The 26,450-nt window shown below is 36.0% G+C and overlaps 2 protein-coding genes across 3 annotated transcripts; both read right to left on the reverse strand.

The window, feature by feature from the left end:
* Window positions 1–10,366: 10,366 nt before the first annotated feature.
* LOC100853116 (G-type lectin S-receptor-like serine/threonine-protein kinase At1g61390) lies at window positions 10,367–11,855 on the reverse strand. Its single transcript, XM_019218397.2, has 2 exons — window positions 11,502–11,855; window positions 10,367–11,425 (listed from the first exon to the last, which is right to left on the reverse strand). The coding sequence occupies exons 1-2, from the start codon at window positions 11,853–11,855 to the stop codon at window positions 10,706–10,708; spliced, it is 1,074 nt and encodes a 357-aa protein (XP_019073942.2). The 3' UTR covers window positions 10,367–10,705.
* Window positions 11,856–12,146: 291 nt separating this feature from the next.
* Window positions 12,147–18,423, reverse strand: LOC100853075 (G-type lectin S-receptor-like serine/threonine-protein kinase B120). 2 transcript variants are annotated; one of them, XM_010648577.3, is made up of 8 exons: window positions 17,758–18,423; window positions 15,588–16,920; window positions 14,057–14,164; window positions 13,735–13,961; window positions 13,439–13,649; window positions 13,040–13,277; window positions 12,791–12,938; window positions 12,147–12,703 (listed from the first exon to the last, which is right to left on the reverse strand). In XM_010648577.3, the coding sequence occupies exons 2-8, from the start codon at window positions 16,918–16,920 to the stop codon at window positions 12,395–12,397; spliced, it is 2,574 nt and encodes an 857-aa protein (XP_010646879.1). In that variant the 5' UTR covers window positions 17,758–18,423; the 3' UTR covers window positions 12,147–12,394. The 2 variants fall into 2 exon arrangements, with proteins under 2 accessions (XP_010646879.1, XP_059596087.1); XM_059740104.1 differs by having other exon boundaries at window positions 15,588–18,423.
* Window positions 18,424–26,450: the final 8,027 nt, after the last annotated feature.

The following is a 26,450-nucleotide window of genomic DNA, read 5'->3' on the forward strand; positions in this document are numbered from 1 at the left end:
ATTAGGACCAAGTATGAGCTAGTATAATCAAATGCATATGAACTACATTCTAGTACCTAGGGAGTTAGTAAAATTCTAGCCATATATTATTATATAAGGTGTTTATATGAAGTATAAATGGAGGAAAATAGGGTGGTTGATGATACATATGGGACTTGTGTATCATATTGAGGCAAATTATTTTACAAAGACAAACATTCATTGAGGTCAGAGTCAATTTAATCCAAAGATACCCTTTTCTAGCCTTTCCAAAAAGGTTAATCCAAATATGCTACAATCAAGGAGCTAGGCAGTCTCTTCACATATGCACCATGTTGTTTTCTCTCCATAACATGGCTCTGAAAAGGTCGCCACATCACTTGTACGCCATTCATGGAAGTTTCACAATAAAAGGTTTTGATTTGCCATTAAAAAAAGAGAAAAGAAAAAAAAAAAAAAAAGGGGCTTCTATCGTGCTCTGCATTTGGTTTCCTTATTCAACCATCCTTCTTCCTTATATTGTTTTCTTAACTACCATGTCGATTTTTTTAATTTAGTCGTTAATCTGCCTTGGAAGTGTGCCTATATGCTAAATCACTCCTACATTCAATTTCAAAGATTTGTTGAATTCAACATAGATGAGTAATAAACTACATGTATGGCAAAAGCTTAAAACTTTAGCAGCCAAATTTGATTCTTTATGAATTAAGTATTCCATATGATGACTTTTATAAAAATTTATTTTGTTTAGATATAATTGAGCACATATGGAATTTGATTTATGGGGTTGAGTCTAAAAGGTATGTATTTAAGTCAAGTTTATATTTTTTATTCTTGTTTTCTAGGTGACCTCATTTTTAATATTGAGGGTTAATTACCTAGGCTCAATCTAATTAGGATCAAGTATGAGCTAGTCTAGGTATACTCAAATGCATATGAACTACATTCTAGTACCTAGGGAGTCAGTTAAATTCTAGCCATATATTATTATATAAGGTGTTCATATGAAGTATAAATGGAGGAAAATAGTGTGGTTGATGATACATATGGGAGTTGTGTATCATATTAAGGCAAATATTTTACAGAAACAAACATTCATTGAGGTCAAAGTCAATTTAATCCAAAGATACTCCTTTCTAACCTTTCCAAAATGGTTCAATCCAAAGATACTGCAATCAAGGAGCTAGGCAATCTTCTCACATCTGCACCATGTTGTTTTCTCTCCCTAACATGTCTCTGAAGGGGTTGCCACGTCACTTGCAGGCCATTCATGGAAGTTTCAAAATAAAAGGTTTTGTTTTGCCATTAAAAAAAAAAAAAAAAAAAGGTTTCTGTCGTGCTTTGCATTTGGTTTCCTTATTCAACCATCCTTCTTCCTTGTATTGTTCTCTTAACTACCATGTCAATTTTTTTAATTTAGTTGTTAATCTGCCCTAGAAGTTTGCCTATATGCTAAATCAATCTTACATTCAATTTCAAAGATTTGTTGAATTCAACAGAGATGAGTAATAAACTACATACATGGAAACTAGTGGAAGGTGAATTTTTTAAGTAGCTTAGGAGATTGAAGGTGTCTTAGCTTCTATATAGATTAAAGTAGGTAATGTTTTCCTCTTCTTTGTTTAATATGTCTGAAATCTTGTGTGATGGGAAAATGGTGTGGATGGGATGGGAAAGAGTGGTGGGAGCTGGTGTGGAAGGAAGAGCAGTGTCTTTAACTTTACTAAACATCTTGAGAACATAGAAAAAGAAAATTGAATCTTATTGGCTTGTTTGTCCTTGTTCAGTTCTAAACCAAAACTCAAAGTGAATTGGTCTTTTGAACCACGTACAAATGTCAAAGTATGGAAAAATAATAACGGGGAAGAAAAATTATATCCCTCAAAATGTTTTTGTTTGACTTCAAAACAACTAGAAAGACCAACAAACAGTTTCAGATAGAAAATGAGAAAATAAAAAAACAATAAAATATTTAAAAAATAACATTTTGTAGACCCTCCAGTTTGTCCATTTAGCACATATCTTTAAGTTCACTTTTAGTGCTACACAGTAGCTCCTTGGTGGTTCATTGCTATTCATACTACTTGCCTTTTTTTAACCACCTTAAAGACTTTGGTTGAGGGATTTATCTAACCCCATTGTGACTCTTAGCAGCCCTAATTTAGAGTTAGGTTTTTCCTTCCTTTTTAGGATGATTTTTAGGTGCACTTTTAGGATAGCACACATAGGCATGTTTAGGTCACTTAGACAATGTCCTAATCACTTTAGGTCACTTAGGCACGTCCTAAACATCCTGGCCTACTTAGGTACACTTAGCCCATTAGGCACCACCTTAGACCCATTTAGGCACTCTTGGCCCATTAGGCACCACATTAAGCCCACTACCTTAGGCCTACTTAGGTTCACCTAAGCACACTTGGCCCACTTCGTTCGCCCTAGCACACTAGGACACACCCTAGGTCACCTTTAGGCGTTTCTACATGGTTTGCATAGTTGCATGACTCGTATTTTTGCATGGTTGCATGGCTCGTATTTTTTTATTATTTATGGTTACATGGCTTGTATGGTTTGCATGGGGTTGATTTTTATTCTTTTTTTTTAGCTACGTGATTTAAATTTCTTTTGATTTTCAATTTCATGATATTTATTGATTTTAATCTTTGTTTTATTTTTATTTTATTTTGTCTTTATTTTATTTTTATCTTTATTTTATTGCTTGCATGAGGAAACAGTTGCCAGATTTTTGGAAAGAGGATCACTAAGATTTTTGACAAAGGAAAATCCAAGGCTGCAAATGGGGTGTAAATATTAAGAATATTCACACACCAAAGGGATTCTAGTTCTAGAAGGAAAAAAAAAATTAGAGGGGAATGTGGAATTCTCCAGATTCATGGCTACCATGTGAAGAATTTCCTCCAAGAAAGGAAAGCATGACTAAAGCAAGAAGAAGAGATTCTTCAAAGATATAGTAAGCATATCATATAGGATTCATGCACCATTAAAGGAATGATAGCATGCTAGTAAGGGCTCTTTCTTTAACAGAGAGGGTCCATAACAGGGGAAAAAGAAAATGATTCTCTTTATCTGAATAAAAAGGGAGACTCACGAATGGGAAAAGATGAAGGAATTTCTCCACTGATCAAAAGGACGAGCAGTAGTGGGTGAAAGGTGGCTTGGGTAGTATGAATTTTTCGATAGAATGTCGACGACTGTAGGAAAGGATTAAAGATAGAGACATTATAGCTTTGAGAAGACATGATCATCACAGACCAAAAAGGGAACCATATGAGAGGAAGGAAAGAAGCAGTAAGAGAAGCCCACGAGTTCTTGAATTCCAAATAAGAGAGTCTCTAACATCCTCTCGAGGCTTGAAAGGAAGAAGTGGCAAATGGAAGTTCTGTGGATGTAAGTTTGTTGGCTGGGATCGAGTATTCTCAAGTGGGAAGTAAGATGGTTTCAACTTCTGATGAAAAAATTGCACGTTGTGACACTACTGGATAGGAGCCTTCTAAGGCAATTGATCCATCTTTGCCGATGATGGATTTCTAATGTAGTGAGCCAAAATGAACCTCAAGCAATGATCACTAACAAAGACAATCAAGTGTCTAAGAAGTTGGAATTCTTCCATGTTTTCTAATTCTACAGTGAAAGAGAGTGTTGGTACTATAGCATGATGCTGCAAATGAAGATGCATTGAGAGGTTGGCTAGTTGCTACATATGCTGCAAACCTGGAGAAAACTGGTTATGAGCCAAGTATGACTGTCTTGCAATAGGCTTACGATAAGATGAATTGTGTTTTCTCTTCCTTTTTATCCCAAATGTAGACCAAAGGTTGGCATACGGATTGTTTTCTTGATGGAATAAAAGTCGTTTTGCTTGTTAGTATTTTGCAATTTCAAATGGAGCAGATATTTGTTGGTCTAGTTGCTAGTGTGTTGAATGAAAATAGAATTCGGTGTTGGTAATGAGAAGGAGGCTACTCCATATGATTTGTATCTCATGACAGAGCCACATGAGATGCCCTTCATGGTGGAGATCTGTTATTGAACTCGGTGGGCTTTCTATTCTTAAACACCCCAGGTTACTAAGTCTGATATAGGATTACTATTTTGTAATCTGATGCAATTTGGCTTGTCGATGAGTCCGCTAATTCTTTCTATGGTTTGTAGTATTGTTCTCAATTTGTATCAACATTTGCGGACTGAGCTTAAACTACAACTTGAGGCTTTCTTTTCCTTTGTGATCCTATGACTTGCTCAAAGTAGATATGATCCTGTGACTTTTGCAGGCAGAAAACTTTCATGATAGAGATGTATGCTAACTTGGACAGTGACATAACTTGCAACAATATGTTTGAAGACTGCTAATTTGTTGTCAAAATAATGCATTTCATGTGAACTACCATTTGTTTGCTATACATCTTCTTGCTTTGAATGTCTTGATTGTTGTAGTTCAGGGATGGCCAATCTCTTATTGTACTTTAGAATGATTGAAGGTTGTTCTATTATTATCTAAACTTCCATTGGAAATAGTTGGGGAATCATTAATGTAAAACCAAGGTTTGGTTAATCTCGGTTTTGATGATAACAAAACAATGTTTAGAATTAATGATTATATTCTAAGTGTGATTAGGTAAGACGATTTCCAAAGTGACAATCACAAAGACAAATCAAGTCAAAGAGAAATCATGAAGAAGAAAAAAAAAAACCTTAAAGAGAAGTGTTTTTTTTTATGACCCAAGCTTCATAAGATCTCTTTGTAAGGTTGTTGGTGCACTAGGATTTTCATACATTACATTATTTACTTATGCACAAAAATTATCCAAGAGGTATTTTGTTTTAAATTTTTTTTAAAAAAATGATGATTTCATGTTTTCTACTAAAACCTTGTGTCAAATGTTTTTCAAACTTGTTTAAAAGGTTTTAAGTTGAAAAAGTTGGTTGTTAAGCCAAAAACGGCTCAATCGGTTGAACCGGATGAGGAACCGATCGACCCCTATCTCAATCCATTGAGGGGTGCAAAAAACCTTCTCTCTCTTCTAGAATGGTTGTTCAACCGGTCAATGTGTGAACAGTAACCGATCGACCCACACCTCAACCAGTAAAGCCATGAACAGTAACCGACCGAGGTCTAACTGTCACCTACCAAGCATTAAATGCTAACGACTAGTCAACAACAATTTTGGAATAGAAGATATAAATGAGTTTTAAGAAGGCTATGTTTTCACCCAATTCTAGACACCCGAAATCTTTCTGTAAAAATAAAATAAAAGATGACTTTTTTAATTAGACTCCATATTTTTTCTTAATTCTAGACTTCTCGAAATTGATTTTAGACATATAAAATATTAAAAAATATGCCTTTTTAAGGGAGATGTGATTTTTCAAAGTCGTACCTACTGTACATGATGGATTCTAGACATCTGATTAGCTGAAGTGTTTTAAAAATATTTTTGAGTACTACTCGATCCTAGATTCATTTTTTCTGTGATATAGACACTTGAAATGATGTGTGTGATTTTTTGTATGATTTTATATGATCTCTTATTATTTTTTTAAAAAAATCGTATATGCATGCCACTTTGTTTTACCTAATCTGGACTTTGTAGAACTTTTGGGTGTCTTTGCTGCATCTGTCATTTGAATGAGTGTTTGTCTTTCGGTATGTTGATCTAGATGTGTAGGAGTTGTTTTCTAAAATTTTTTGTAATTAAATTCCACTCCAAGATATTTTTTTAGAAATTGTTTCGTGATGCCTCCTTTTCTAATTGTATGTTGATAGTATTGTACTTTGCTTGAATTTGTTATTTATTTTTGGAGTCATTTAACTTACCTTGGCTCAATTTTGGCATTGGTACTGTATATTAGACATAATGAATATGTTATATAATTTATACTTGTCCTAACCACTCTAGTATTTTTTGAGGAATCTTATAAATTATGCATATTATCCAGATACACTCTCTATCACTTATTTTTCGGAATTTTATGAACATGCATGTTGTTGTGAGCCATATCTATATTTGTTTCCATCCTTGGGTGTCCAAATGTCTATTCGATTTGCTTTGATAAAATACATGTCGTGTGTTATATTTATGTGTTAACTTTAATGTCTTATGATAGCGCTTGAAAAACAGTCCAGGTACACATCCTAACCTTCCTTTGCGATTGTAATTCGATTTCTTTTTTTTTTTTTTTTTGCGTGCTAGTTTTGAAATCACTTCAGCCTACTTAGGTACCTTCAATCAATTGATTAATTTTCATTTCTCCATCGACTTAGCTAGTAAAGACATCTTTAGGGCTTAGAGGGGTACTACCTATTTGAGGTACCTTCCCAATAAGTAACCTGATCTCCGGACCTAAACTTGGGTTTTCAAAGACACGTTTTTCAAAAACTATGAAGTCACTTCTTTAGGGTTTTCTTTCTTGTTTTATTTTCCCTTTTAAAATAAATTAAAATAAGTGAAGACTCCAACTTTTCCAAAACTAAATTTTTCACCAATAAAAATGAGTCTTACCATTGAGTGGGGACAGACATGAAAATGCGGGTCCACACATTCACCTCAAAAATCTTAATTGTGAGTTGGATGAAGGCTTTTTTGAAATTTCAATATCGGTTGACTGCAATGCATCTAAGCCTATATGTGATATGCCAATGGAAAAGGAATATTGTTTGTCGTCAAATCTTTCCTACTCTCTCACCAGTTGTTCCTATAATTTATTTTAGGGGGCTTAACTTCCAAAGCTGGTTATTCATAAGCCATCAATAGGCTGTAGCTCAGTATTCAAATATTGAGGAATAGGTTTCGAAAATATTCAAGGGTATATTTTCCATCATGCCTAAACCTAGAACAAAAGAATGTAACAGGCAATCAGTCTAAATATTGTCTAGAAGATTTAATTTTGAGTATACACATTTGGTCTCTATGCATAACATGAGGATTAACTACACCTTGGAGACCTAGTAAGCAATTCACTAGCCATGCCATATGGAAGAACGGAGCAAAAGTTGGTCTGGTTGGATTCTATATCTAAGTATCTTGAGACTGACTTCATCGCCTTATTTATGTTATTCCTAACAACAAAAGGATGTCATAAATTTTGAATGGTTACCATACATGTTACAAAATTAAACTCCCGAAAAACATTTTTATGGTCCTTGGTGTTCTTATGCATCATAAACCAATGGCTCTTGCTTGTTAACAGCCCTAGAATTCAATGGTATATGCAATTAGTTTCCTTCTTCTCATATTTGTTCCAGCAAAAAGTATAATCATAGGCAGGATTAGTTATGTCTTTTGAAACTGTGAAAGGCACATTCAACATAGACTTAGTTGAGCTTCTTAGTATGGTTTTATAGATGAAGCTGTGGAATCACAGAAATTCTTGAATTACAAATCATAATTTGGTAATCCTTTACCTCCCTACAGTTGTTGATATAGTTACCTGGTTTATTGAACAGATATTGCTGCATTCAGATTCAGGATCATTGTACATTGAGCTTTGAAAAGAGAACACAAGTTGTTTGGGTCGTGGACGATCTGTTTCACTGCTTGGCACAAGAACTACATCAGAAATGGTCGGCCTGTCTACAGCAAGGTCTTGAACACGCAGCAGCCCAACATGTATGCATCTCATTACTTCCAATGGGGAAAATGAATTGGTCAACACTTGATCAAATAAATTAAATCCCCTGCCTTCATTCCACAATTGCCATGGCTGAAATTATGTTTCATTGTAAGGACAAAATGGCAGATTAAAGCGACTAGGTGTTTGGAATGAACATCAAGTGTGAGCTCGTGCCCTTACATAACCAAGAAGGCTTAGATGTTGATCATCATAATGGAAGCAGGTATTCTTCTTGCTGCTTACAATCTCTAATAGCAAAAACACCAAAGCTAAAGACCTCAGATTTCTCAGAAAATATCCCTCCCATGGCATACCCAGGAGACATGCAACCAGTGTACTTTAAGGGAATATGATTATGATTTGTGCTTGACTACTGTAGTGATTCAGCACTTTGAACTACAGTTGATTGAAGCAAGCCACTGAAAACTATATTTCAAACTTACGACTGAATATATAGAAAACGAATTATATCCTGTTTCCTTTTTTTCTTTTATTTTATTTTATTTTTTATTTTTTTAAATTCTGGAGACTAATAGGATTACCAATAAATAGAATATATTCGTTTAGATGTAGCAGTTCAATCTACTGAAAGAAAGAGAGGATACTTGCAATGTCCCCACAACCCTGTGAGTATTTGCTAGATCTTGGGTCCTCTTGAAAGTTCGTGCCAGCCCAAAGTCAGAAATTTTTGGGTTCATATCTTCATCCAACAGAATGTTGCTGACCTTCAAATCTTGATGAATAAGCCTTAATCAAGAATCACGATGGAGATAAAGAAGTCCACTAGCAATGCCTCGAATAATGTTGAAGCGTTTAGCCCAATCAAGCTGCAGTCCTTTTGTTGGATCTAGACAGTGCAACAATAGGAAAAAAAATCATAATCAATCCAAAATGTTAATTCTGGTTCTGACAGTTTCTTTTCAAAATATGCCTTTCAATTAGTTTTAAATCTAGGAAGAGCATTACAAGTTCAGAAATATGTCCTTCCCCTTCTACATTCAAGTTTAAATATGAGTAGATTGTTGAATTAATGTAATGTTCTTGGTTGTTGGGAGTCCTTATCAGAAGCCTAAGTGCACCCCCATGGCAGAGAAGATACAGCTCCCAGTCAAATTGTTAGACCTTCAGAAGAAATTAGTATTGGTGTATGTTGCAGCACTTTGATAAATGGATTAGTTCTCAGTGAGAGTGAAAGGGGGTACCGATCAAGACAAGTTACTAAGTATAAAATACAAGATAGAAGTGTGAGGCAAACCAACCAAACAGAAATGTGTCCAAGCTCTTGTTGGGCATGTATTCATAAATCAACAGCTGCTCTTCTCCATCAATACAGAAACCCAAGGGCCTAACAAGATTCCTATTCCTTGTTGGGCATGTTGGAGCTTGGAAATTAATACAATTTCATTCTTGAACTCTTCTATTCCTTGCCCTGAACTGCTTGAAAGTCTTTTTACTGTTATTTCCTGTCCATCTTGAAGTTTTCCCTGTGCATGATCCATGAATTTAGTAATAAATACATGAATACTCAGTAATCTGCACAAATACATTTACATATAAATCCTCCTTTTCCTAGTTGGCTTGTTAGGCTGAAGTTGTTGGTTGCAGCTACGTACTATTTCATCGAAGTTAAACATTGGGAGCTCAGATGATTCTTCTTGTTTTGCATGGTTTCTCCATGTAGTTCCTTGTGGTGGATCTCTTGAAGTGTCTACTGTGACAGCCAAATCTTCCTGAGTTCCTTTTCTTCTTTTTCCTGATATTTGAGTTTGAACCATTCAATCAGGTCACTGTCTCCAACAGTTTCAAAATAGAGTTGGGAATGTGCTAAAATGCAGAAAAGTATAGAACCAAACCATCTCCCATCAATCCCAAACCATACACACACACACACAAAAACAGGAAGAAGAAGAAGAGGAAGGGACATGGTATATAGTTCCCTTTTATAACTATGATCTAAAACCCCAGTTATGGCTGGGTTCTCTCAAAGCCATAGAAGATGCTAACAGGTACACAAAGAGGCAGCTGCCCACTGGGGTTATTTGATTTACTGATTTTCCAGTGTTTTATTTGAGGAACTATGATGTGGGATAAGGTAGAGAAAGAGAAGGCAACGATCATCTCCAAGCCACCCTATTCTGGGTCAATTAGTTTTTTACACAATAACATGATATGGAGGCTTTCTTGACTACTAAAATGGCTCAAAGTTGCTGAAATCATCAAAGCAAGTTGACTTTTTAACACAAATAGATCTTTCCAGTGAGACCTATCAAAAAAAGAGCTGACTTATTTTGAGCAAGCATGTAGGATCATTCAACTTTAGACACATTACATTCCATATATCACAAAAGTCGCTTCTTTCTCTCATGATGATACTCAACTCTTAAGTGATCAATTATTTGCTTTTCTTAGGGGAATGGCAACCAACTATTGCTAACTCATGGAGGGCTGTGATGGCTTCACATCATGTTTGTAGACTCTAGGTTGGGCATTGGTTGATCAAACTTGATTATAATCAACTTACGCTGTCAATCTTGAAGAAGTGGATTAGACTTCCAGGCCAAGGAGTAAAAAATTCTAATCATCAACTCCATGGTTTGGCATTAGTTGATTGGATAATTTGCATTGGTTTTTTTATTGGTTAACTGCTGAATAATCTGTCATTATACTCTAGGTCTTTAAACAATCTTATCACATTCATAAAATTTCTCTAAACAACTACATCTCATCAAAAAATAATGAAGTGCATCCATGCTCAAACCTTTTTGGTTAGCATTCCACTTGTGTAAACTATACACTAAGGTAGCCAAGAAGATGATACTAGAAACAGTTGTGAGGCTGAAAATGAGCGTTATCCTGTGTGTTAGCTGAAACAGAAAAATTAAGTCATAGCAAGTAAAAGGAAAAGAGGGAAAAAAAGCAGTACTCATCCATGAAAGTATCAACACTGAATTATTGTGACCTAGCTCTGAACATGCAAGGAGGTAAAGGTCCTTCCCAGCAGAGGAAAACTTCTGGATATCCATGAGAGAATCAGACCAAACCATACACCCAATTCCAATCACATATGCACATGCCATGCAAGAACAGTATTCAAGCATCAAATTTCACACTCCTTAGCATGCTGATGGCGCAGGTATTCATTAAGGTCTGGCAGTTTCGTCCCACCCAGCTTCCAAAATCCATCATTTTTCCTTCTATCACTTGTGTTCTTATCACAAAGTAATTCAGTGCTCCTGATACACCCACCTGTCCAGTTTCCTTTGCTCCATTCATCACTTGACTTTGGAACAAACCCTTTCAGACATCTACAAATTGGTGACTTATATGTGTTACAAACCCCATAAGGTCCACAAGCTCCATGAAGATCGCAGAGACTCCTTGGTTCCTCCCAACGAGTACTCCTTTTCTTCTTGTCTTCATCCCAATCCCTAATCTTGAGAGATCCAACTGTTGAAATGACCGTATTCGTAACATAAGAATCGTTGAATATATTGAAAGTGAAATACGCTGTCCCCTGCTGAGTATCCTGTAAGAGGTTAAATACATTTAAATACACATCATCCATCTCTGGTACCCCCGTGAACTTTAATCCATTCCATTGCCCACTTCTCCAGTATGGAATTGTTCCATTCCAAATAAAAGATTGTAGTGGCATCTGCGCTGCAATTCCCAAAGAAAAGTTTCTGGGCGATGGATCATCTTCTGTTTGCCAGGAAGCCAAGGAACGCCTCTCTCCAGTTTTGATGTTCATACCTATCTTCATGTTGGGTAGGAAGGGTATCGCAAGGATGATTAAAGCTCTCCCATAGGAACTCTCCTGAGATACAGTGTTTAAGAACAAAGTCCCCATCATCTAAAAGCACCGCTGTGGAATTATTTGACAGTGCAGAGACATTGGTAGACCAGACACTGTTTTGCATGCTATCCACAAGCATCAGATTTCCATCACTGCCAATTGTTAGCACTGTAGAGGAGTCCAAAGCTGAAAGTGGCCTCTCCCTGTTTGCCACCCACACAATCGTGGGCACAGAAATATTCTTATACCATACCCCAGCATAGTTTTTACCAGAATTACCAGGATTGAAGAAGCCTAACTCAAAGATTTGGCCAGAGGAGGTAAGAGTCTGTTCTTGTGTGAGTACTTGAGTTGGAGTAATGGCATCAATGGCAGAACAATATTGTGATGGCATCAAGTTGTACAAGAGGAAGAAGGATGAAACAAAAGCACTGGAAATATGTAAATTCATATTTGAACATTCCTTCACCAAAACCTTTACCATCCACAAAAGATGAATAATATGCTTGGAAGATCATAATCATCCTGAATGTGGTTCTAATTATTTTCTATCTAATTGAATATCAAGTCATTAATTACTGTTGGTATTAATATTTTTCATTATTGTGAGCACCTCCTCGTCTAGATTGTAAATACCTCATAAACAAAATGTTTCAGAAAGCTCGACGTTTTGCCCTATGTCAAAAATAAACGAATAAAGAGCAGCACAAAAGGGCATATTCTTGCAACCTGACTACAAGTCTTAAATACAAATAATCATCCTTTATATGAAAAAGAAGATCAACAAAAAATAAAAAAGCTCAACAAGTTCCACCGACAAACACTACTAGAGCATCGTTTAGGGATGTAACTTTCTCTTTTCCTACAATAGTTACAACACATGGTGTAAAGTAAATAGTATTGGCTAATGTACATACTTGGATCAGAAAACAAAACTGAAAAAGCCTCCAATCCAATCCAATCCAAAGAATCTCAAGAAAAACCAAAAAGCTATCTTCCAACCACGGCACTTAATGTAATATTGTTTGAGGATACAATTTCAAGACCTTCTGAAAATAAATCCAAATCTATAGAGCTCCTCGTTGAAGTAAAAGTTGGCTGTCTGGGCATTGGAAGAGTTGCAGTTTCACTTTCCAACATTAACACCACTGTTGACATGGTAGGCCGGTAAATTGTAGAATCTTGGACACACAACATTCCAACCTTTATGCATCTCAACACTTCATCCTGTGAACATGAATCCCGAATTGAAGAATCCACAAACTCCATTGCTTTTCCTTCATTCCAAAGTTGCCATGCCTGAAATCATTTCAAAATTCCATTTTAACATTACATCCCCAACTAGCTGACTTATCTTACAAAAAGCAGAACAAGAGTTGTACTCACAAATGAAAGAAGGTTGGAGTGTTCAGTTAAACGAAAGCTGGTGTTCCTCCGCCCGCTTACAATTTCTAACAGTAGAACTCCAAAGCTATAGACATCAGATTTTACAGAAAATAGGCCTTCCATTGCATACTCAGGAGACATATAGCCACTGAAAATCAACAAGAGGTTATGAAGTCCAAGTTAGTAAGGTTGTCACTGTTGGTTAGAAAAATGAACTACCTTACTAGGACAGAAAAATATGATACTTACTATGTGCCAACAACTCGGGTTGTATTTGCTTCATTTTGGTCCCCTCCAAAAATCCGGGCCATACCAAAGTCCGAGATTTTTGGGTTCATTTCTTCATCCAACAAAATGTTGCTAGCCTTCATGTCTCTATGAATAATTCTTAGTCTTGAATCACGATGAAGATACAGGAGTCCTCGTGCTATCCCTTCGATTATTGTGAAGCGTTTCCTCCAGTCTAGTTCTGCTTGCTTGGCTGGGTCTGCCATTTTCATCAAAAAAAAAAAAAGGAAACAGACATCAATATGAACTCCTTATAATGAATTGCTGCACAGATTCATCTCCCCATGTTTGATAATAGTCATCGAACTAGATGCTAACAAGAAAAGGACTGTAACCAAGGGAACAAAGAAGGATATATACCAAAAATAAAGAAATCCAAGCTTTTGTTTGGCATGTACTCATAAAGCAGCATCTTTTCTTCGCCTTCAATGCAACAGCCCAAAAGTCTAACAAGGTTTCTGTGTTGTAACTTGGCAATTAGTGTCATTTCATTCTTAAACTCCTCTAGACCTTGTCCAGACCTTCTTGAAAGCCTCTTTACGGCTATTTCTTCTCCCCCTGGTAGCATTCCCTGGAAAATAAAATAAAAAGTTATTTTAATACATTCCAATTGTCCATTCTTTAATTTTCAGCAATTGTTTTGCACAGAAATTCACCTTGTAGACGGGGCCAAATCCCCCCTGTCCAAGTTTGTTTTCATCAGAAAAGTTGCCTGTAGCAGCTGCAACACACTTGAAATTGAACAATGGCAATTCTGATCCACTTCCTTGCTTCCCTTCTCCAACAAGATCAACTGATCCTGAAAAATCTTTTGAAAATTCTCTTCCACCGCTCACATATAGTATTGGCAATTCATTTTTTCTCTGCCCCAGATTTAAGAATGCTAGAATTAAGAATTCCAAAATAAAAAAGTTAATTAGAGAAGTTAATATTAAGAAAGGACAGCATTTTCATAAACTGGGCTGTAATAAATTTTACCTCTCAGTTTTGCTCTGAACCTCCATAGTAGCCAAGTGGATAGGCTTAAGAAGACTGCTCCCACTACCACAATTATTACTATTACAAGTTTAGCTATGCCCTTGCCACCTATACTTAAAAGGAAATAAAAGAACTCGTATCAGATTTCCTAAAGTTAGAAACAAAACCAGAGCTACTAAATCATATATCTTTTGGAGTTTCAGGATCTCATTCATTTTCCTTGTTTTCTCAACAATTAATAAAACAAAAGATTAACATTTCTCAAGTAAAATTGATCAGATTAGAGTTGGTTGGTAAGATGATTTCCATTATAGATGGGCTCTACAACAGACCTTACTAGTATCCTGGTTCTCCCTGCTGATCTTTGGAGTATACTCAATTTTCCACGATGTGAATGGCCAGCAAAGAAAAAGCTAAGTGCCCCATATGGCCCTCATCTGTCCCTTCATATTAAGGCCCTATGAGTAGAAGAGGGGAAAGGCAGTCGACAATGGGATTAACTCCATTTTTTCAAAAAAGGTCACTGCATTCCGATTATAAAAATTACTGGGATTCTTGTTCCTTACTGTTTGGAACAATCAATAGGCCAGAATTAAGTGCATATTGTCCACCATTGAGTCCCACGCCCTAAGGGTACAGGATGGCTAAATCAAGAGCATACTGGGTCAGAGCATATTGCAATAAGATGGGCCACATAGAAATCTAAATCAACAGAATAGTGGGTTGGCTGAATTGCAACAACTGCCAAGCAAGTTCTGTTGTCACACTGGTGGCCCTTAGAAGTAATTTATGGGAGGCAAATTTGGAATTTCAAGCTGATTAAGGGTTAGGATCCAGCAGATTCCATCAAGAGAATGAATACAAAGCAATATTGTAAAACTCCAAAGCCCAAACAGGGGACAAACTGGAGGGCCACTGCTTGACAGCTCAAGGAGTTCACCTTCCAACCTAACTTGGACACACTGTGCCAAACAAAGAAACAATAAAAAATGGAAAAGCAGAAGGGAAATGTACAACTTGAGGGCTAGAAAAAATAAAAAATAAAAAAAAACTCAGAAATAATGCAATGCAACTTGATAATATGGATGGACCACATTAATTATGTTCAAATCATGAGAATTTTCTTTCGACATTTTGTAGACACCAGGTTACTCTGGAAATTGAAGTCTGAAACCAGCAAAGAGGACTGCTTAGCAATTCCACAATCAGACTATTCCATCTAATTCAAGTTTGAAAACATTGCTAGAAAGATGGCGGCTTATGGAGAAACACCTAGTATTCTCTCAGCGCTGACGTAATTAAGAATGACTATGAAATGCTCGAATTCAACAAGAAAATTCATGGACGTTATCATAATGCTGTCAAGCTGTGGTTTTCTCTAGTTTCAAAACATCAACTTATCTGAATTCAGGTGCTGGGATATTTCTATATGGGGGAAATTTCTGAAAATAATCAAAACCATAAAACAATTTAACAAAAAATGACGAGCTGCTAATATTCAAACAACTAAGATAAAAGTGGTTCATCTTACCTAGTTCAGAACCTGCTAGACGAAGGTGAAGAGTTGTTCTACCCCCTTCGGCAAAATGCTGGATATCGACCAAGTCTCCGCCCCACATCATGCAGCCAATTCCAGTCACATGAGCATATGCCATACACGAACAATTCTGTAAACACTGCTTCTCACACTCCTTGTTCTCCAGATTCACCCTATCTGCAAAATCTGGCAACTTCACCCCTTCCACTGTCAGAAACCCATCTCCTTCCCCAGTCCCATTTGCACTGGTACTCCTATCACACTGTAATTGTGTCCTCCTAACACATCCACCGGACCAATTTCCTTTATTCCATTGATCAACGTGCCTGGGGTGAAACCCTTCCAAACAACTGCAACTGGCAGAATTTTCAAAACTGCATATCCCAAAAGCCCCACACTTATTGTACTCCTCACATTCATTGTCAGGCTGCGATTGCACCACCCCCCATTCCTTTTTATCACCATCCCACCTTAGCTGCTCTTCCGTGCCATTCCACCTTACCTGAAATCTCAATAGATCAGAACTGTTGGATGGTGTATATGTGAAATAAGATTTTCCATCCTCATCAGTGGTATACTTAAAGCCATATGAATAAACAGCCATCATGTCTGGAATACCAGTAAATATCAGTCCATTCCAGTGGCCGCTTCTCCACCACCTAATAGATCCATCCCATATGACTATCTGTGGTGCTGCCCGGGGATCCACCCCCATGGTGTAGTTTCCCGGTGAAGGATCAACCTCAGTTTTCCAAGATGTGAAGACACGGTTCTCTCCCATTGTTTCATCTACAAGCACTTTCATGCCAGGCAAGAAAGTATCCGTCGAGCTATTAAAGCTCTGCCAGAAGGCCTTATCAGTATCTCCAACATTATCACTGCTTGAAAGAACTAGATTTCCAGTGTCCAATAGAATTGCCGTTGAGTTGCTAGATGAAGCTGAAGCATTACTAGACCAGATAGAACTCCCATTTCCATCAAAAACCACCAAATTCCCAGTCTTATCTAAACTTAAAACCCCATCTGTACCAGAGATTGGCGAGTCCCTATTAGCCACCCATACCACAGTCTGTCCTTCAATCTTGTTGTACCATATTCCAACATATCGTGAAGTAGAATTCTCAGGGCTGAAGAATCCCAGTGCAAAGTGCTGGCTGCTGGAGTTCACGGTCTCTCCATCTCTGATGGACTGGCCTTGTGTAAGGGTGTTGGCTGCATAACAAAACGATGGCAGAGAGTAGAAAATGGAGAGCAAGAAAAGAATTACAGCCGTTGGGCATCTGCAGCTGGCGTCCATCCCACAACCCCAAGTGCCGCAATGGTTCATCTGAAGACACAAACATGAATTTGTAAAAGGACGATTAGTTAATTTCCTGGAGAAGCTTCTTTAGCCGTCTCGTTCATCACTTCATTCTTCGACCATCAATGTAAAGCTGGGAAATTTGACTAATCAAAATTGTCCTATTTGACCAGTCTAGTTTGGTGGTTGTAATGGTAACTTAGATCCTAGTGCACTCTTACGGGTGATTTTAGGTAAATGGTTTGACAATTGAAGCCCACAACCCATTCACACGCGCAAATGAAGGCCACAGTGAAAGGTGTAGCAAACCAATAAAAAAGGAAGGGGGAGAAAGAAAAAGGAGAAATAATTTCATTACTCCTCTGTGCCACCAAAACAACTTTTGGGGCATTCAGTGGAAGGCATGTGACTCTTTTCAAATCAAGTCCAATTTTCTTCTCTACTAACCAATCAATGGCTCCTCTGTGCGGCATTTCATCAAACAAATCCTACTTTTGCCACAAATCAAACATAATCTTTCTCCTCTACCATCAATGGTATGTATGAATGGAATTTCTTTTAAATCCAGGTGTGAAATTTCTTGTAGACACCATAAACCCTTTGAGGACATGGAAGAACACAAACCCAATTATTTCAACATCCAAGTGTGAACTCCAAACCTGAAAATCAAGTTCTGAAACGGAAACCCAGATGGTTGTGCTCAAAATTTCAATGATGAATATGACAAGCGCCATCAAAATTCAAACCGATACAGGTAAAAGAAACATATCAATCAAGAAATTTCTTCATCAATGAAAAAAACAAAAGACAACAAAAAATAAATAAAATAAAATAAAAAAATGAGATGAATAATCTGATACCCACTTCAAAGTCATGGACTTTCACAATTAGACTTTCGAGAAGAGCCTGCAGAAAATTTTCTGAAGTCTAAAATAATTCGGAGTACTTCTCAAATGGAAAAAATAACATTTCATCCGACAAAATCTGACCAGATTTACTTCTTATTAGGAACTGCAATTAAAGCATTAAATCATAATTAACTACATTAAGAACCACCCAAAATAACCTTACGCTCAACTCTCGCATAAAAGTCCAACCAAAATTGAGTCATGCCCTCTTCCACTCTGTTTCTTTCCTCCTATCTTCCACGTCATTTACTAACCTTTTCCAGAGGCGGAATCATCCCATCCATTGTGGGTCTTTTTGGTAATTTTCAATAAAGAATGAACAAACTTAGTCGCTTTTAAAACAATCTAATCATAAATTTCATATAAGATAATCAAGTACAGGGTCCAAACTTAAAAACAAATCCATCAATGGAGGGTGGCCGCCCACAGCGCGGATTTCCACTTTCATAATTTGGTCAACTTCATGGGAAGCACTGAAAGAATAACAATCTGAGGAGATTAGGCAAGTGATGGCCGGAGCCAATGTATGGCTGCCGGAGGGGCGGCGCCCACCAGGTGGGGTTCCAACTTTGCCTCAGTTTTACGGTAAATAAATAAAAATAAAAATAAAAATTGGAGATCGAGACTCGTGTGATGCATTGTAACCACGGGTATATATTCAAATTAAATAAAATAATGTAAAACACGGGATTGGTGTGCTGCACGTGGAGCCTAAGTTCAAACCACGTGTCCCGTGGATTCGAACTTTTGCTCGTGGAGGGGAATCGAGGGGCCCTAGTCAACACACGGGTTTTGGTGAAAATTGTTCAACCACCCCAACCCAAACGCCAGACCGACATTCCCATTAACAAAATTAGAATAGCTTAAAAAATAAGGACAATGCTTCTGAAAAATTGTAACGAAAATTAAAAAAATAAAGAAAAAAAAATCAATAAGGATATGTTTGATAATTATTTTCAAGTTTTATCTTCCTTGTAATAAAAATAGGAAAAAAAATATATTTGATGATAAAAAATTGTTGTCAGTTTTCTATTTTTTTTGTTTTTAATAATAAAAAATAAGATATTTTTAGAAAATAATTTTTAATTATTTTTATTATTTTCACTTATTTTTTATAATTATTTTAAAAAATAATTATATAAATATGTAAAATAATTAAAAATAAAATATTAGATATAAAAATTATTTTTAAAACATATATAAAAATATTTAAAATAAGTTAAAAATATTTTAATTTTCAAACATACATTTGTTCTATAAAACATGAAAAAACAATTTTTATAAATTGTTTCCAAAAATTATTTTCAAAAACTGTTGTCAAACAAGCACTAAATATTTTTAATTATTAGTTTAAATTTATTTAATTTATTTTTCTTCTTTCTTGTAAAAATTAAATAATTTATATAATTTTATAATTAATTTTAATTATATCTTATATTTTATTATTTTTTTCCTTTTCTTAATATTTCTAGAATCAAACTTACCTTTATGCACCCAAATAAAATGAATAGTCATTCTCAATCTTTCCATGTGTGTGATAAAATATGGGTTATTGGACAAAGATATAAATAAGTAGTATTTTTTGATGCTTTACGTCCCAATAATCCACGTAGCTGCCAAGTGGACGCACGCTTTCAAGCCAGATTAAGTTCTAGTTCAATCTTCCCTACAAAAGATGTCCGGACATCCTCTCCGATGGTTTTGTTAGTCATGGCTCAAGAGATTAAGATGTCGGCCTTTTCCAAGGATAGCAAGCTTACCTTCCTCCTTGTGTGAAGGCCCTTTTATATAGTGTCAGAAGCTCTGCCTCCCTCTTTAATGGTGGGAAGACTTTTTGGCTCGTCATGATGCCTCTAGGTGGTAGCAGGGTCATCATCACCCTACGAACGGCTGTCAGAGATCGTGGGAGGCGACTTGTCATCGTTCCTGTCATTTCGCTCTGCAGGCGGCGAAACGTGGGTTATGGCAGGCTGTCAGAATGACGTAGCAAGACTAGCTCACTTTAGTCAATGATCCGGACAACATATCCGGATATGATATGCTATCGTCCGGGTGTGATGTTTGCGAGTGCCGTGTGCTTCTCCCTAAGGGAGTCTAGATAGGGGAGCGTGCCACATGTCCTCTTAGGGAGTTCGAATGGAGTTGCTTCGGATAGCGATGCACGCCACGTGTCATCAGGGGGAGGGGTCCCTACAGTATTGAGTTTAAGAGTATAAATAAATAAAATTTACGTATAAAAACCTGAAACCGTGATTGATAGTGTCTTTTCCATACTTCAATATTATGGTAATAAACTATATATTGTCAATTATATTTAAAAATGGTATTAAGAACAACATACAACTAACTTAAAATATAATTTGTCATAAATGGAAAGCAATGTGATTTAGTTATAAAATTTGGTGATAGTAAAAAGTAATTTAGCTAAAGTTTGAAAATAACTATCTTAACTTGGAGAAATCATTTTTATGTGATAATAGGGGTTTAGGATTTAAGGTTTGGTTTTGTTGGATAAATTGGAGTAGTTGTATAACATAGCTTTTCATTTCATAATGGGCTGAAATTTCTCAAAACTTTGATTTCAATTATTTCATCCATCATCTTCAAAACTGTGAAAAAATTGTGCTTTAGTTTGTCACAATAATTTTTCTTTTCATGAAGCTCCATATATATAATATAATTTTTTTATTACATTAAATAATATTTATGTTATGCTTTTATTATAAACAAATGTTTAATGGTCAACCAATTCAATTGATTGCTCGATTAGTTGAACTTAAACTATACCATACATGTATTTTAAGTTTTTTAGATATAAATAAGACTTTAAAATCACATTTATGAAGAAGAAAACTAGTGTATTTAATTGTCTTTCAACTGAGGGAATTCTCATTAAATGTTTTTTAGTACATTTTATCTGATACTTGCAAACTCTCTTTGGTATACCTTTATAATTTTAGACTCCAATGTATCGTAAGGGGTAGTTCATTTCTTTTAAGAAACTTGAGAATGATTTTCAAGTGCGATAATTTACTTGAGGAAGAGGTGTAAAAAAGTGAATCATGATCATAATTCAATTATATTAAATGAATACTTAATTTGAAGTCTTAGTTTAATAAAACTTTTGATGCGGATAAAATTTGAGGAGAGTGGACATAGGTCAAGATTGAGCCAAATCACAATAAAATAGTGTTTATATCCTTCTCTTCACTTTATTTTCATTATTGTCTATTTACTTGCTTATCTTCTTTTGCTTTGATTAATTACTTTCATTAAAGTTTAATTTTTATAAATTTGACCATCACCTTATTTACACATTTCCACCCATTCTTGGATGATTAACTTAAAGAAGGATTAGCTGGACCTTAACCTAAATTACATTGATTTATTCTAAAGATTTTATTTCAATTGAAATTTGGTTACTCACCATGTACGAAGATCCCCAATAAGCATTCATGATTGAACAATTAAAGCGTCCAACTCATAATTGGCGAATTCATAAGTTCAATTCATAATAGATGCATGTTAATGTGACCCTATAATAAGTTTATTGGAATTGACTTTGTATCAATAGAATCTTATCATTCATTAATAACAAATTAGTGTGGTATATTCATATCATAACGTATGAACGGTAAGAACTAGCATTCTTATTGAGACTAGAACTCATAAGAAAGAAAATAAATTTGTGAATGAAACATATTTTAATCACATCACACAAAGTTAACATAGTTTAATTTGTTTTTAAAACAAAGATATCCAAAATTTTAAAAAATGAATTTGGTTTTATTTTGTGTGAGGAATTATATTTGAGTATTTCAAAAAAGTTAAAATTAAACAGAGAAAATAAAAAAAAAAAAAGTGATTTTTTTAAATAAAATAAAAATAAAAATAATAACTTTTTCCATTAAGACAAAGTTATGTTTAAAAAGTCATAAGTTGTAAAAGTCTAAAATAAATAAAAATCCAAACATCATTAAATCTGAAGTGTCAACTTCAAGTGGTGAGACTTTGGCTCATATTGATGATAAATGCTTTACTTCACATTATGTTCAAAATTCTCTCCCTTTAATTGTATGGTTTGATTAATGATTAGAAGGAATGCCGTGTCTCTGACTCTCTGCCAACGGAAATTTCTTTGGAGAAAGAAAAAACGAAACAAACAAATCAAAAACAAAAACAAAAAGCATTGGGACCATCGGTCTTAACTACTTCAAAGTGGGGTTACGTCAACGTATTTCATTGCCGAATATTCTAAGTATTGAACGAATGATAATTCTACAAAGGCAACTCCACTTGTTCAATTCCAGTGGTCTCATATTCAAAATGGGATTGTACCTAACCCATATCAACGTAATTATATTTTTGGTTTTTAATAATAAATTTTATTAATAGGTCTCTTCTTGATCCATAAATTTGTCAAGCTTTTAATAATAATCATGCTAACTAAATCATGCATAGACGTTGCCAAAAGAAAAATTGAAAAAGAAAAGATAAAAATATTGAGATTTTTAATGTAATTTAATGATCAATATGATTTTTATGTCTGTGGAGTGCACTAACACTTACTAATATATTATTACAATAGTAAAATTCTAGAAAAACACATTTAAATTATTATTGTACTTTTTAGAAAACAAAATAGTAATACGAGTTGATCAGACAACTCGACTTTTGATATCCCGTATAAAAGAGTAATAAAATTAATTCAAGGTTGACAACCCAATAAATCAAATATAATTTAAAGGATGATAGGAGTTGTTTTTAAACCTTTGATGAACTTTTGAAAAGAATTCGTTTAGATTATTGGTGGTGAGTTCCAACTTCCAAGCCATGTCAAGTTTGACTCTCTTTTTTTTTTTTTTTTTTTTTGGGTTTATTCATTTACAAAAGCTGGTCATAGGACCAACATGAATCCTGATCATTTCTTTAAAATCAATCACACGGTGCGATGTGGAGGATTCCACCTCAGTCATCTACACCAATTAGTTGTCTGGGATATTAAAAAAATAAAGTATTGAGTTGGTGCATCGCCTTCTAAAAAATTTCCGACAGCCAATTTTTTTAACCGGAGGATGGCGACCTTAGAGTTGAATGATATAGAAGAGACAAACAAACTTCAATCAATTATTGCAGCGTTCCATGTTAACCGCCTCCAATCATTGTAATACCAACATTGTTTTTGCCATGTTTCCCATGGCTCTTCCCAGGATTCTCTATCCTTACCCAATCTTTCTTTCAATAATGAAGGTTGCTTTGGAGGTTGGACAGTAGGTAGGGATGCTAAATCCTTCAACTTAGACTTAATTCCCCTCATCTCCCAACAAGCATGCGAGAAATACACTTAAGCTCATTAATTTTAAATTTCATCAAATGTTTTTCTTATTTTGAGTCGGAAAAGAAGTGATTAAAAATAACAAACCAAGATATTTGATGAAATTTCGTATGAATGAAGATTAAGGTTATTTAGTTTAAGCTTGAAAGGAGATTAGTGAAATTAACCCTAATTTGATTAAAAATATAAATTTAAATATAGTTTAATTATTAAACAGATAATATAAGAATAATCAACTGGAATTAAGTGTTAAGTGTTATATTGATTTACCTCCTAACTTAAGCAAAAGTTGCAAAAGTTACATAAACCGTGTCATGTGGATCGGCATTTGATTTATCTTCTCACTTGATTTATAACCTATTGGATTTAGCTATCTCCATTAATATCATCTCATCATCTAAATTTATTTTTCATCCATTCTTAATATCCACACCTGAAAATTACTCTGTTTCATGACTTTTTCATCAATGGATACATAGGAGACTTAAAAAGTATTTGTTTTTTAAGCTTTTTGTTGAAAGTAATTTATTTTCAAGCTTTAGATAATTTGTTTTTTTTACTTTTTCATAACTTATAATAAATTTTTTAGTGAATAGAAAAAAATCAAAATATTTAATTTTTTCTAAATAGAAAAAATAACATATTAGTTTTTCTTTATTTTTTAATGCTTAATAAAAATAAAATATTATAAAAACAAACAATTTATTACTTAACACTATTAAACATTAAAGTTATATTTAAAATTAAGTAAAAAAAAAAAAGCAACAACAAACACCAATAATTCCAATCCAAAACCCAAATTAAGCAATCCAGATGGAAGCCCAAACCATACCATAACAAACCCAAAATAATTGCAAGCCCAAATCAGGATAAAATAAAAAAACTGAGCTCAAGTATATACAAACTTTAAGCCCAAATGAATTTAGTGTCCAACCCAAAGCAAAAATTAAAACTTAAATCAATAGGCCAAGCACAAAGACCATATTTAAAATCCAAACCCAAACCTATGTCAATGGGGCCCAAATCAATAATCAAAGCCCAAAATCAAATCAAACTACTAAAGCACAGGATCAAATTACCAAGACCCAAGATCCAATTAAAATAACCAAGACTCATAATCCAAAAGAAATAACCAAGACCCAAGCTCAATTTAAAATTCAGTAGTTAAATTGAGCTAAGCTCATAAACAAGCCTATTGAATTAAATGTCACAGACACAAAATTCAAAACAATATACAAACCCAAAAACAGGCTCAAATCCAAAGTAGGCCCAAAATAGTTATTCCCAAAACCAAAATCCAATAGTAAGCCCAAATAAAAAATTCAAACTCAAATCAAGCAAATTAAAAGACTAATGTCACGGACTTAGTCGTTCACTAAGCTCGTGCGGCACTTAGACAAGCCAAGACGCTTGATCTTGCTAAGTCAGCCTTGCTCCCCAATGCTTAGCTTGCTAGGCTAAGACACTTGCAACTCAAAAGCTTAAGAAGCTTGGTAGGCAACTCCTTAAAGAATGGAAGCTTTATTATCTCAAGAAAGCCTTTACAAGTGCTTGGATGCTCACTTGCTTGGTGCCTTGGCCAAATGAGGCCCTCACCTATTTATAGGCACCAATGGAACTCTCTAGAACCTTGGAGGGTTCCTTACAATTCATGAATATTCTAGAATGTCCTACACTATTCTAGAATATTCAAGAGTCTTCTAGAATGTCCTACACTATTCTAGAATATTCAAGAGACTTCTAGAATGTCCTACACTATTCTAGAATATTCAAGAGACTTCTAGATTTCTCTAGAAAGCTTTGGACCCTTCTCATGCCTTCTACCATAGTGTAGAGTTGTGTGGACTTCTCTAGGCATTTCTAGAACCTTCCACACTCTTCCCACTAGTGGCTAAGTGTAGATGTCTCCAAGGGTCTCTAGAAGCTTCTCTCCTCCTATATAAGCCATGGGGAGGGTCATTGAAGCATCTTGTGACACTCTCCCCCACCTAAGCCGCAGACGTCCTCGTCGTGTCTTCTGCCCGGAACCGCTCAACCTGTTCCTGGAACTGCCATAGTGCATTTGCTGACTCCCAACTAGCCTCGCTTTCTGGTAGTCCCTTCCATTTCACTAAGTACTCCGTAGCAGGAGGCACACCACGCCTTCTGATGATTCGGTCTGCAATGATGTGTTCCACCTCCTTGTCATAGGAGGTCACAACCGCTGTAGGTGCCCTCTTAGAAAGCCCTCGGCTTGGATCATCCTTGTTTTCGTGATATGGTTTCAAGTAACTCACGTGGAAGACAGGGTGAATCTTTAACCTTGGCGGTAACTCCACTTTGTAGGACACCTTGCCGACCTTTCCAAGTATAGGGAAGGGTCCTTCATACCTCCTCACAAGGCCCTTATGCACTGGCCTTAGGGATTTGAATTGTTGAGGAAGGAGCTTGACAAGCACCATGTCTCCGACCTTGTACTCCGTGTGACGTCGCTTCTTGTCAGCCCACTTCTTCATTTTCTTAGCGGCCTTGTCCAAGTACGAGCGTGCTATGTCAGCTTGCTCATGCCACCCCTTCGCGAACTTGAAAGCTGTTGGACTTCTCCCCGCATAGCCAATCGTTAAAGTGTGAGGAGTTAACGGTTGCTGTCCTGTAGCTAGCTCAAACGGACTCTTATTGGTCGCCTCACTCCTTTGTAGGTTGTATGAGAACTGGGCTATGTCTAGCAACTTAGCCCAATCCTTCTGGTTGGCACTCACGAAGTGCCTCAAGTACAGCTCCAATAAAGCGTTCACCCTCTCGGTCTGCCCATCCGTCTGTGGGTGAAAACTTGTGGAGAAGTGAAGCTTCGAACCCATAAGCTTGAAGAGCTCCGTCCAAAACTTCCCAGTGAAACGCGGATCGCGATCACTGATGATGAACTTCGGCAACCCCCAATACTTAACTACGTGCTTTAGGAATAGCCTTGCCGTCTCTTCCGCAGTGCAGTCAGTCGGGGCTGCTATGAAGGTTGCATACTTAGAGAACCTATCCACCACCACTATGATAGAGCCGTTGTCCTCTGACTTAGGTAGCCCGATGATGAAGTCCATGGTGACGCTGTCCCATGGGCGTTCTGCTACAGGTAGTGGCTCTAACAGGCCTCTAGGTTGTCGTTGTTCCACCTTGTCTTGTTGGCACACAAGACAAGTCCTCACATAGGCCTCAACCTCGTCCCGTATCTGAGGCCAATAGTAAGCCGACTCGAGTAGTGCCCTAGTGCGTCGTTGCCCAGGGTGCCCTGCCCACTTGGTGTCATGGCACTCCTTAATCAGGTTCCGCCTTATGTTCCCCCA

This window comes from Vitis vinifera, chromosome 10 (assembly GCF_030704535.1).
Source record: "Vitis vinifera cultivar Pinot Noir 40024 chromosome 10, ASM3070453v1".
Lineage (NCBI taxonomy): Eukaryota > Viridiplantae > Streptophyta > Magnoliopsida > Vitales > Vitaceae > Vitis > Vitis vinifera.